This window comes from Sphaerodactylus townsendi, linkage group LG06 (assembly GCF_021028975.2).
Source record: "Sphaerodactylus townsendi isolate TG3544 linkage group LG06, MPM_Stown_v2.3, whole genome shotgun sequence".
NCBI lineage: Eukaryota > Metazoa > Chordata > Lepidosauria > Squamata > Sphaerodactylidae > Sphaerodactylus > Sphaerodactylus townsendi.
In genome coordinates, this window is record NC_059430.1 from 65,421,307 (window position 1) to 65,433,645 (window position 12,339).

At 42.5% G+C, this 12,339-nt stretch overlaps 1 protein-coding gene across 1 annotated transcript in view; it reads right to left on the reverse strand.

Annotated features, from left to right (window-relative positions):
• TMEM117 (transmembrane protein 117) overlaps positions 1 to 12,339 on the reverse strand; it is a 225,026-nt gene that overhangs the window by 63,293 nt on the left and 149,394 nt on the right. The window contains exon 5 of the mRNA XM_048501236.1: positions 8,353 to 8,450. Within this exon, the coding sequence (XP_048357193.1) occupies positions 8,353 to 8,450 (98 nt within the window). The remainder of the gene's footprint in view (positions 1 to 8,352; positions 8,451 to 12,339) is intronic.

Consider the following 12,339-nt stretch of genomic DNA (forward strand, 5'->3'; position numbering starts at 1 on the left):
CTCAAGGTAAGCAACTCTCTGCCCTTGGTGGATAATTGGGAGGCTCAGGGGCATCCCATGCTGCATATTTGTGTTTTGATACACTGAAAAATGTTGAATAAACTAATGGATAAAGGCTCTCTCTCCACCAAAATTCTAAACTGTGAATCCCCTACAAGATCTGTTCCAGTTTCCTGAAACAATAATTATAAATAACTGTTTCTGTATGTGTCAGTTGGAATATGCATGTACGATGCTGCAGACAGTTCTGCGTAGTGTTTTGGGACCATCCCACAGTTGCACAAAGAAAAAAAGTGTGAATAAATTAAAACCTAAAAATATACGCCTCAGGATGATGTGTTTGAACTTCACTACAAACATTATTCATATATATTTAATTGTTCCATTGAGACTGACTGTTCTGGAGCAGTTCCAAGCATTATTTCCATTCCATTAGTAAGCCTGTAGTCTACATACAACTTAACCCAAAATGATTGATGCCATAAATGTCTTCCACTTACTGACCTGAATGCTAATTGAAGCTGTGTATAGATTAAAACAAAGTGGATGTTTCTAGAAGCTGGCCAAAATATACTGTAATCTCTGGAATGTTTCACTGAAGATGACAAATACAGCATGTCTAAAGTGCATACACATGTATTATTCCCCCTCCATGGAGAAGTTTTTCAAGAAATAACTACTAAAAAAGAATTGGTTGTTTAAAAAAAGAAAAGCTTGCAACCAAAGCTAAAGGCATAGTAATTCTGAAACTTAGTGAACTCATCCTGTGATTTATTGCTGTGGCTGTGCTCTTGTAAATATATTTGTTTGGCAACCATTGGGAGGTTGGAGGGGGGGGGGCAGTATCACAAACCTAATGACATCATTATACAATGCTGGTGAGGTGTTTTTCAATTGAAACCAAAATCTTTTTCCTATATGGTTGTAGCTCATTTTGACCCACCAGTCTTGATGTTAAGATTTTTTTTGTCCATCATTGTCTGCATATACTCATTTTATCATTTTGTTGTTCACTTATCAATTAAGAAGAGATCCTAATGCAATTCTCCACAGTCTGCTTTTTGTTTTACCCTCTTGAATAATTTCGTGTCATTGGCCAACTTAGATATCTCACATATTCCGCTTTACTTATGAACACATAAAATAACACAAATCCCAAAATAAATTAGTGAGAGTCCTCTGCTTGGTTACATCTGTTGAGAAAACTCCAATTTATACTTCCTTCTCCCTTAATTTTGACTCTGTCAAAAGCTTCTTGAATGACCAAGTATATAAAATATGTTGGAACTTTGCTCCCATTATTTCTTAATAAATAAATAGATTTTTCCTGAAAGAGCATTAAAAAATAAAAGCAAACTACAATAAACAATTTTAAAAGCAGTAATATAACCGCAAAGTATAAATGTAGTTACAAGAACAGATAATTCAATCACTATTAAAATATGCAGCCTAGCCCAAGCTAGCCTGATCTTTTCAGATCATGGAAGCTAAGCAGGGTCAGCCCTTGTTGGTATTTAGATGGGAGACCACCAAGAAATTCATGGTTGCTATATAGAGGCAGGCAATGGCCAACCACCTCCAAATGTCTCTTGCCTTGAAAACCCTTCAGGGTTAGCATAAATCATCTGTGACTTGAGAGCAAAAAAAAAAGTTTGTAGCCACAATTAAAAGCCAGCATATTCAAACCAAGAGTTAGAGCTGGACTAATTTTCCAGTGGCAGGATTGTGTGACTACGTGGACTTCCTGTCTCCCACTCCAGCCCACTATCTCCACAAAGTTTTCTTGTCTCTCATTACTCTATTTAACAATGCCTGCTTCTCTTGCATTTGTTCATTTCCTTCTAATATATGGTGCACATTTTAGCTGACCTTCTCAAATAGTGGTTTTAAATACTTTGCAAATCTTCTGAAGGGATATGACCTTCCTAATGGTCCTTCAAGTTCCTTTAAAGTAATAATTTTATTGCTGAGAAATTCTTCTGAACTTAAACATGAATCTGTTGAACTTCCAAGACAGTGTCCATTCACATATATTTTGAATTTGATAGTGTTGTGCTCACAGTTCTCAAGCACTTTAGCCTTAATTACATCACTTACTAGGTCCTGGACAACACGCAGGCTGTTTCCTCATGGGCGGAAAACAGTGCGCGAGGGATGGTAAAAACACCGTCCCTGGGGCGCTGTTCACACATCAGGCGCTGCTGCATCGCATGAAGACGCCGCTTTTAAACCTCGCTTGTGGGGGGTGAGGTTTTTTGAAACCGAGCGAACAGCACCGGGTGGCGTTCATTGCCAAGCGAACGGCACCGGGTGGAAACTTGCATTTTTCCTGCAGCCCTCCCAAACGGCTCTTAACTCCTGTCGCATTCCGTTGTGTTGTGGAGGTCAGGGGACACGCCTCCTGGCTTCCAACCCCAGAGCCATGACTCTGGCCACGGGGGCATGTCCCCTGCCTTTCACAACTTGATGGAAGGCGACAGGAGGTAAGAGCCATTTGGGAGTGGTGCAGCCTATTTGAAGGCTGCGCATCCAGTCCATGCAAATGGTCCCAGGGATGCATCAGCATAAACTATGCTGATGCACCCCCGATCAGCGGGCCATGCAGAAATGGCCATAGTATTTCTAAGGGTTCCTTCCATCTTGTTGGTTCTATGAATAAATGTTCAAAGCATTTATTGTTGTATTTAGAAACTCTTTTCTTTTTAATGTGATCATAATTTGCATTTATCCCATAAATGTGAAAATAATTGAAATAACTCATTAACACAGCATTCTTCCCAATTTCTCTATCTCAACATCACCATGAGAACTTTGGAAAGAGGGACAGATTGTGAGTTAGATCCAGCAATCCAAGGGCACAAGAATCACAGATCTTATCTCCCCATATAACAGCCATTTCTGACCCTGGGAAAGGGTACTCCTGAGGTTGTGGTGAAATATCTTGAAATCTATGATGCTGAATGTGGGGTTTTGTAGCCCCCAAAATTTTCACAGTGAGATGTAGCCCAAAGTTTACTGCATTTCTCTACAGTAAGCAGATGGGTTAGTATTAAAGTAGTCTACCTGAGGCAAGCTACTAACTTCTCAGAGGATACCATGACTGGGCTATCACTACACTAAACTATATGTTAAAATATATCTCTTTCATATTAGGCTGTGGTTCCATTTTAGCCCTGATTATTCCCTATTTTTGATCATATATTCCACAGGCACACTGGCAATTCCTGATTTCGTTTTCAGATCCTAGCTCCTTAAAGCAGTCCTGAGATTTAGGAGTAGTGGCTTGCTGGAAAGCCCGGTCTGCCATAGTCAGAAGCCATTCTGTGTCCTGCAACACCCTATATGCTCTTTGTGCTCTGTTTTTTTTAATGATTTAAAAAAGTCTGAACAAAAAAGGGCACTCAAAGGCATCTCATATTCTATTTTTGTCAGGTGACTTCAGAATTCAAGTTCGTAGCTCAATTCAATCCACCTGTAGTGGTGGTGGGAGTCTAGCTAAACAAAGCACACAATAAGCAAAGAGTGTTGTTTTGTTAATGCTGGGGAGGCAAAAACCCAGTCCTGCTCTAGAAGTCAACCAATTAGAACTGTTTCAAGGAGAAAGTTTTATTAACAGCAGTGATGGGGGAGGGGATTGAAATATCCTTAGCCTTAGCAATATGTTTTGGAGTAAGCTTATGCTGCTGAAGCAACTAATACAGCATAAATGCATGCTGGCTCCATTTGAATACAATCCATGGACCTGGGCCTCTTTTGTTACCTGATGACTGCATACTCAAAGCAACTGAAATTATGGTACAATGCAGCCAAATCAATGAATGATGCTCCACAACAGGAAAGCCAGAATGCTCAAAAATATTTGCTGGGCTTGGATAGAACAGTTTTTCTTTAGAGTGAGAAAAACCACAAAGCCCCACAATATTATCTGGCTGCTGAAGTGCCAGATGCCTCTCCACTGAAGTTTATGGGGATGGAGATTACCCATTCATTTGGAAACCAAAGTTGCTCTATAAGACACACTACATATAAAGCAAGCTCCAAATTCAAGTCAAGGTCTTTTGAAAAGAAAAGCTATCCTGCTTCGTAAGAAAGAGGACACGAATACACCATTGCACAGTAAGATGGGAAACACTTAACAGGCAACTGTCAACACTGTTCTTTCCAAAGTCTCTTTAAGCCATACCTTCAAGGGCATTAGTTGGTACAATAAATAGATTGTATAATCTTCAACATAAAGCCATGGCAAGAATAAAATATCTGGAATCTATACATCTGAAAGGTTTACATCATATTTGTTGTTCTAATAACCCCAGGCTATTCATTCCCTGACTTCTTCATTGTGTTAATGGATTTTTAAAGCAAAGTGAATAAATCCTGGGATGAAGGACAAAGGGGAGAAAAAGAATGTGTGTAAGATGAAAAAACCCTCATGAAGGCTTTTGTTAATACCATGTGATTTACCAATATTTTAATCTATGTGGGGTTCTATCTATTGCTTTATTTTGTCAATGGTGGGCTGACAACATATCATTATCTACAGCAAAATATGAGCACATTCTTTTCATTATTTCATTTCTGTTATAAAGGAAGATTGGAGACCTCAACATAGCTGGCTATCAGCAGATTCTTTCTAAGCAAAAGCTATATTGATTTTAAAAAATAAAATATTTTTTAAAAGGAAAAACCAAACAGGAACACTAAAAGCCCTCTTTTGTGACTCAGTACAGGTAAATTGAAAGCAAATATATTTGTTAAAGGAAACTGACTGCAAAGAGTATTGCATGTATATTACATAAGTACCGACATGTGTTAACTAAGTAGTTTTGCCTAACAGGTACTACAAGAAAGAATATTTTTTCTTCTCAAGGACAACTACTTTCAACACTGTAGCTCTGTGGACTGGGAAAATACACTCGCAAAAAGGTAGGAGTCATGCTGCTGAGTGTGTGTGCGCCGTGGTGGTACCTGAGGCTGGTGGTGATGGGGCGCACAGAATGGGCAGCTGCCTCCTGTCACCAGTGGCCCTGCTGGGAGCTGCAGGTAAGGCCAGGCCAGGTGGCACTCCCAACTTCCTCTGAATTGATGCCCCGTCAGCTGGGATGGCGGGAGGTGCTGGGTGCTTCATTCTCAAGGAAATAACCACCAGCCACCTTGCAGACTGTGGAGAGGAGGTGGTATAAACTGGTTCCAGCTTGGCTGCGCTTGGTGGCCTGCCTGGAAGGCCTCTGTGGTGGCTGAGTCAAGGCAGCAGGACCAAGGAGAAAGAGACCGGCAGCCAGGCTTTGGGGTCTCATTTGCAAAGTTCTGCCTCAGGAAGTGGGAGGGTAGTCCCAGAGAAATCCAGCAGATCTAGCACCCCTCGCTTGATGGATCTAGACCAGAGGCGTGCTGCCCATGAGGACACATGGGGTCATATGTCCCTGGGCAGCTGCCATTTAGCCATGTGGGGGGGTGTGGAAAATCACTCCCCACACTAGCCTGGGCTGCGCCTGCCACCTGGCTTGGCTTCCATGGCACCAGTGAGTTTGTCACTTGCGCATAATTTTAAGCCATATGCAGTGGACACTGATTTTTTCACCATCTGGGGAAGCTCCACCCCTTATGCAGAAGAGATCAATTGGAAGTGAGGGGGAGGTGCCTGCTGGCCATACTCTCCCCAGAAGTTGTTGCCCAGCACCACAGTTGGGCTCTGGCTTGGAGCTGTTGGGGCGCCCTTGGAGACCTGTGCGTCGTGCACCTTTGGATAGGTCGCCTGGGGGGCACCACAGCAGCAGGGGATCACGCTCCCCGGACAGCCTGCTCCTGCATCAGGATCTTTCCATGCTCTCGCCGGCCAGCAGAAGCATATCTAGGGAAAGTGGAGCCGGTGGGGGAACTCAGATTTTGTCCCAGGCTCCATTTTCCCTAGATATGCCTGTGGTCTAGACATGGTAAGAATACCCAAGTTGGCCTGCCACTGGCCTGAAGGGAAAGGCCTGTGCAGTGGAAACTGCCTTGGGAGAGCTTTTCCACACATGTGCTTTGGGGTTCATGTGTTTTGGGCCACAACCAAGGCAAGGTGACCCTCCTCTCTAGCCCTGACTGTTCAGGACACAAAGTGGTTGGACTCTAGGCCATCTCCTCTTGAACTCTACAAGCAGCAGAGGTTTCATGACTCTAGTGTGTGAGCCAAAGGAAGTATTCCTTTCTCACTCTTCCCCTTCTCTTTTCTTTCCTTCTTTCCCCTTTCTCTTTCTTCCCCCTTTTCTCTCATCTTACCTCTTCTGTCTTTCCCTTTCTCTCCCTTTCCCACTCTTCTGTCTCTTCTTCCCTCTTTTATCTTCTACCCCCTTTCTCTCCCTTCCCCTCCTTCTCTCCCTTCCCCTCTTTCCCATCTCTTCAGTCTCTTCTTTCCTTTATCTTCCCTTTGTTTCTGAATGGAGAATACATTATTGAGTAGTAGTGTGTGAGAACATCTTGGGGTACAGATGGACAGTAAGTCAAATAATAAACAGTGTGATGCAGTGATAAAAAAAGGCTAATGTGATCTTGGGGCATAACATATGGATCACAAGAGGTTGTGCAGGTAGAGTTTGAGAGCTTGCCCTGGGCACCATTTTCTGTATTGGCCCTAATAGTTATACAATCTGGATCATTATACAGAGCTTTTACACTGTGTGGAATTCTATCAGGATCTTTTTAGGGATTCTAAACAAATCTACATGACATCCAACTCATTATAGTTTGAAAGCACATGAGTTAAATTATGCTGGGAGTCTTGGTAATCGAAACTAAAATCCAAATATACCACTAAAAACTCCCAAAATCTTTACTAACTGAACATTATTTACAATGTGTTAGTGAATTTTTTTATCATATAATCTTTTTATACAGTGTATATAAGTTGTATTTTATATATTTAACTTTTATATTAATTTTATGTTATGCTGCTGCTTTGCCAGCTGGTGTGGCTTTTTGAGGGGGGGGGAGGTAGAAGGGCTTCTTCAGGCTGACAGAGCAGGGGGCAGCCAGGAGCTGCTACTCTGCAGCCCAGGGGCAGTCTGTTGGTGTGCGGGGGGGTGGGGGTGGGAGGGCTTCTGTGGGCTGAGCAGGCACCACTGCTCAGCCAGCCAGACTGGGGTGCTGGGGCGTGCTCCTGTGTCAGAAAAAGGTGGGCATGGAAGGGGATGGAATGTTGGCCACCAATAGGTGAGCAGGACTTACTTTATGAGTTCTGCTCGTCCACTGGTGAAGAGTTTGTCATCCTGACATTCCACCCCTTAGGCCCTTTCTGCACGGCCAGTGGCATAATGTCCATTGGGCAATGTGGGCAGCTGCCCAGGGCCCAGGAATTTTGCAGGGCATGCTCCTGCGTTTTCATTTTTTGGTGTTTTCACGTTTTGCCCCGCAGGGGGTGCATTTTAAGAGATATTGGCACCAAAATTTCAGGGTATCTTCAGGAGACTGTCCTGATGACACCTCCCCCCAGGTATGCTGAAGTTTGGTTCTCTTCTTCTTTGGTCATAGATGACCATTTGTAAAGGGCACTGCTGCACTACTGTCTCCTCCTTTCCTGCAGCTCCAGCCCCTGCATAGATGGGAGAGAGCAAAGGTCAGAGGCTGAGCTCCTGCAGTGCCATAGAATTACCACATAAATCTCTGTGAGGAGCATCCAGCAGAAAAATCTGCCTATTACCTCATACTCCTGCCTGCCTGAGTTTGATTCGGATAGAAATTGGTTTCAGGTAGTATGCTCAAGGTTGACTCAGCCGTCTGAGGTTGGTGAAATGAGTACCTAGCTTGCTGGGGGTAAAGTGTAGATAACTTGGGAAGACAATGGCAAAACATCCTGTAGGAGTTGTGATGCAGTGTTACCCCATGGGTCAGTAATGACAAACTGTCATGTAATGACAAACATAGGAAACTGTCTTTACCTTTAACCAGCTTTCACCTGCTCTGCAGGATGTGTGGCTCCAGGTTGGGAAATGGCAAGTCAAGGCAGTACTTGCTTCTGCATCTAGTCTGCTTCTGCCTGTTCCTTTATGCCGGGGTCACAGGGAAACCATGGTCATAGAGAAATTAGATACTAATTTGCTGCCTAACTAGGACTCCTTGTGGTCATGTGTACTAGAATGTTTGTATCCAAGTTTTCACAGTACATAAGCTCACCTATAACCTTGTTTTGTGATCTTTCAGATGAATAAATTAATGCTGGACAGATTCTTTGAGTTTGGAGTGCTGTACGGAATGATACAATAAGTTATGAGAATTAGCCATACTTTTAATTTCTGATTCTGAATAAGTCTTAGGTAAACCTACCATATTTTAAACACGCATACACACATTTTCAGTAAAAGTCATATTGTTTCCTACCAGAATAAAATGATCCTGGTATTCCCCCTTTTCCAGAAAGCTCTGGCAGACTTTCCCCATTCAGGATAAGGTTTGTCTTGAAGCATCATATCTGTAACCTGGAGTGAAAAGGAGATCAATACTGGATGAAGCTGATGTAATTCATTCTAAATAAAACATTTTGACTATAAAGAGTTGCTGGAATTTCATATTATGCTTGAGGGTCACATACATGAAAAATATTCCTAAACACCAGGCACTATGCAATCTGATTCTCTGCATATTTGCTAGGAAGTAATAATAACTATTAGATTCAACTGGGCTTTTTTTCAACTATGTCTGTACAGTATGTCATCCAAATCAGTCCTTGTGCCAAGTTTATCACATCAGGGCATCTCCCTGCATTTGTGCAGTCAGAACATAAAACACTGTGCCTAAAATTGGAATAGTCAAATCTACACGGGTGGATTCCACACAGGCCAAATGTAACAGGTGTAGGATGTCATATAAACTTTTGGGGTGGGGGGAGACTTTGCAAAGGTCCCATTCCCAAAACGAGTTTGGCCCATTTTATTCCCCTCAGCCCAGGATTTTCAAAAACCACTAAACCAGTGATCCTTTTGTACAATCCCAGGTTGGAGGAATTCCTGCATGAACACAACAGGCAGGAGACATTTTATTCCCCTCCCTTTCATCCATTCACTGCCAGGGAGAATTCACTCACTGGTATTCTGTGCAGGTCACACACCACATTGTGGGCAGATTCTTTGAGCTCCCAACAGTGTACAAAGTCCCCCAAGCACGTTTCCTCCCTGTGGCAGCACGTATGACTGATCTGTAGCAACACATTCTTTATTGCCCAGCTGTTGCAGGGAGATCCCTTTTTCTTTTTTCTCTTTGTGTGTTGCACATGCGCAGCTATGCAGGTGCAGCCTATTAGATTGTGGGATGATCAGCACGGCTGTGGGGGTTTATTTCTGTATGCCTGAGAAGCTATGCATGTGTTGCAGGAATTTTTTTTTAAAAAAGCAAAGGCATGAAAGCAACTGGATTGTTTCCATGGGTTCCAATTGCTGCCTAAATGGGTGAAAGGCACACATGTGAATGGGAAAAAGGAAAATGGGTTCCTTTATCATTACTGCAACCTCGTTACACATATGCTGTGCAGAATCCACCACAACTCCCATACTTAAGCAGTAAATCATGCAGTAGACATGAAAAGATGCAAGGGAGAAAAACCACTCAAACAGCAAGTAACTTTATTGCCCTAACAGGATATAGATTAGAAACTAAGAGATCTGAAGAAAATCAAGGCAATACGCAATAATACAAATCGAATCGAATTAAATGTACAAATCCAACCAATTCTAGTTTGCAGCTGTGTTAACCTGGAATAAAAATTACCTAGTCATTCTCTGCCTGTCTTGAATCTGAGGATTCAGGGTTGCAGTGCTGTGATAGTGGAAGATGGCTGGGGCATGGTTGCCCTTCTTATGGACCTAAGTTTACCTGGCTTCTTATGGACCTAAGTTTACCTGGCTTCATTGGTGAAGCCTAGCCCTTGGCCAAATAGGTGCAAAAGTAGCTATCCTGGTCGCATTGGACCAAGAGTATAAAATTGGGGTCCCCATTGGGTGGATTCAAGACTGTACTCTGACTGGTACAAGATTTGAGATCCTATTGATGAAGGGGTCATGATTCAGACAGTGAGAGGCTAAAGGGGTAAACATTCTAAGTGAGCCTGTCACATCTCTACAGATCCCCTGGAATGGCTGATGGATAAATATGAGAATCGTATCTGAAGAACAATAGAAAACGGTGTATAACACGTATTCCGTTCATTCCGTTCAGACGTACCTGGATGATTCTCAAAAGATTCTTTGTTGGAATACAAGGCTTCCGGAGACATTGTTTCTTTAAGGAAATTTGAAACTATTACCTTGGGAAGGACTTGTAGAATTTTTGTATTGTATCACTACTTTACACTTTATATCACATTTGTTTGTTGCACATATTATAAATAGCGGTTGATGCATTGTGATTTCTTGTTGTGAACACTTACTCTTTGCCAACTTCCACACAGGGGTGCTGGCTATAGTGGCAAGGACTGTCTTGGGTTTATTTTTTCTCTGTGGGGTATAAAGGCAAACCTCAAAAAAAGGGCTACTATCTTCATTTTTAATCTATTTACCATACACATAAAACAAGGCTCAATAGTTTTTTGCTGGCAGTAAATTAAGGAGTTTCTTGGCTTTTTCTGCACGGCGGTAGAAGCAGCTGTCCACCAGCATAATTAATGCCAGTGGAGCCATGGAACCATTCGCATGGTCTCGTGCGGGCGGTGTCAAAGCTGCTGCGAATCACAGAGCTGCCTCTGGTCTGCGTGTGTTGTTTACCTTGTCTTCCCTCCAAGGCTCCAGAGGAAGGAAGTGTCACGCCCACACTGCCCTCTGACCCATGGGGGTTGGAGGGCAGTGTGGCCATGTCACTTCTCCCTTTGGAGCCTCGAAAGGAAGACAAGGTAAACAATACAAGCAAACAGGTAGTGCCTGAAAGTGGCGCTCTCATGCCGGTGCCCTTCGCACGGTGCCGGCGAGAAGACGCCGCTTTTCAAAAAACATGCTCGGGGGGGGGGGGGGGGAGCGCTGCTGTGCTGCAGCAGCAGCAGCTGTGTGAACAGTGTGCCAGGGACAGTGTTTTTACTGTCCCTAGGGCACTGTTTTTGGGCTATGCAGAAACGGCCTAGGAGTAAATATTGTTGGAATTGACCCTTCAGATATAGTTGCAAAAACATGAAAACACAACCTCACCAAAAGCAGACTTTAGAATGAAGGTAGATAGGCATGAGCATGTATAATTAACACCCTATCCCATCTGATAAATGGAGCTAGATTATCTCTATAAAAATTATTACTATGTACACAATCCATTGATTGATAGAGTAATAGGGCAGGATTACCATTTAGCTATGTTATAGAGCACAGCAACACAAAAGAGTTGCCCCAATCCACGAAGATGAAAAAGGACAGAATCTATGGCTGCAAAATTGAATTTATTAAAAAAGTTCCTTCCTTTCCATTTTTTACCCATTACTTCTATTCACTTTGATCTCCACAGAGATCAAAAGGGAATCACTGCTATAATTTTCTGAAAGCACCTTGGTGTGGAGGAAGCACTTTTACTATAACTAATAATGTAATAGCTGCGCCTTTATCCCATTATAGGAATGCTTTGACCATGCTCACTTTTGTCAGGAAACTGAAAATCCTGCTATGCCTGCTTAAGAAAGAACCAGTGTTGCTGTCTCTATATTTCTGAGCCATCACCTCTAGGTATCATGCAATTTGATCTTTTGGGGAACATTTGGAAAACATACAAGCCTGACTTCAAGGACTTTAAAAAATCATAATAGTAGAGCTTGGTGGTTCACCAGGATGGCTACTGTATATGGTCACTAAGGTTGCTACTGCATTTACCACATCAGGTACCAAGTTACAGTAGAAATTTCTGGAAACTTGTGTGATTGATTGTCATGACAACTTCTGTTAATATAGCCACTCTGCTATGTATTGAGTTGGTAATAATATCTGGTTTCCAACTGTTAGAGCTGATTGAAAGATTGACAAAGTAGTTTTTATTCTACATTTCCCCAATATTATCTCACTTTTTACAGCATAGCTAACATAGGTTTCTTCTCATTCATAAAGTATGTATAATCTATAATGGACTGGTAGTCACTTTCACCAAATTAGTAGCAAGAAAAGGGTGGGGGAATGCAGTGAGAGAATTTTTTCCTGTCTGTCCACAAAACAAGGGTTCTTCAACCAATCTTTCTGGTTCATACAAATACCACTACTGGCTCAGTGCTTTTGCTCAAAAGTGGAAGCAGTACAGTGCAGAAGAGGTGCCTCAATATAAGTACCCTTTTCTCATAAGCCTAAGGCATAGCTCATGTGATGCAAATCGTAAAGTTCAAGCTAGTTTACCATTTTTCTGTCAAGCAGACTC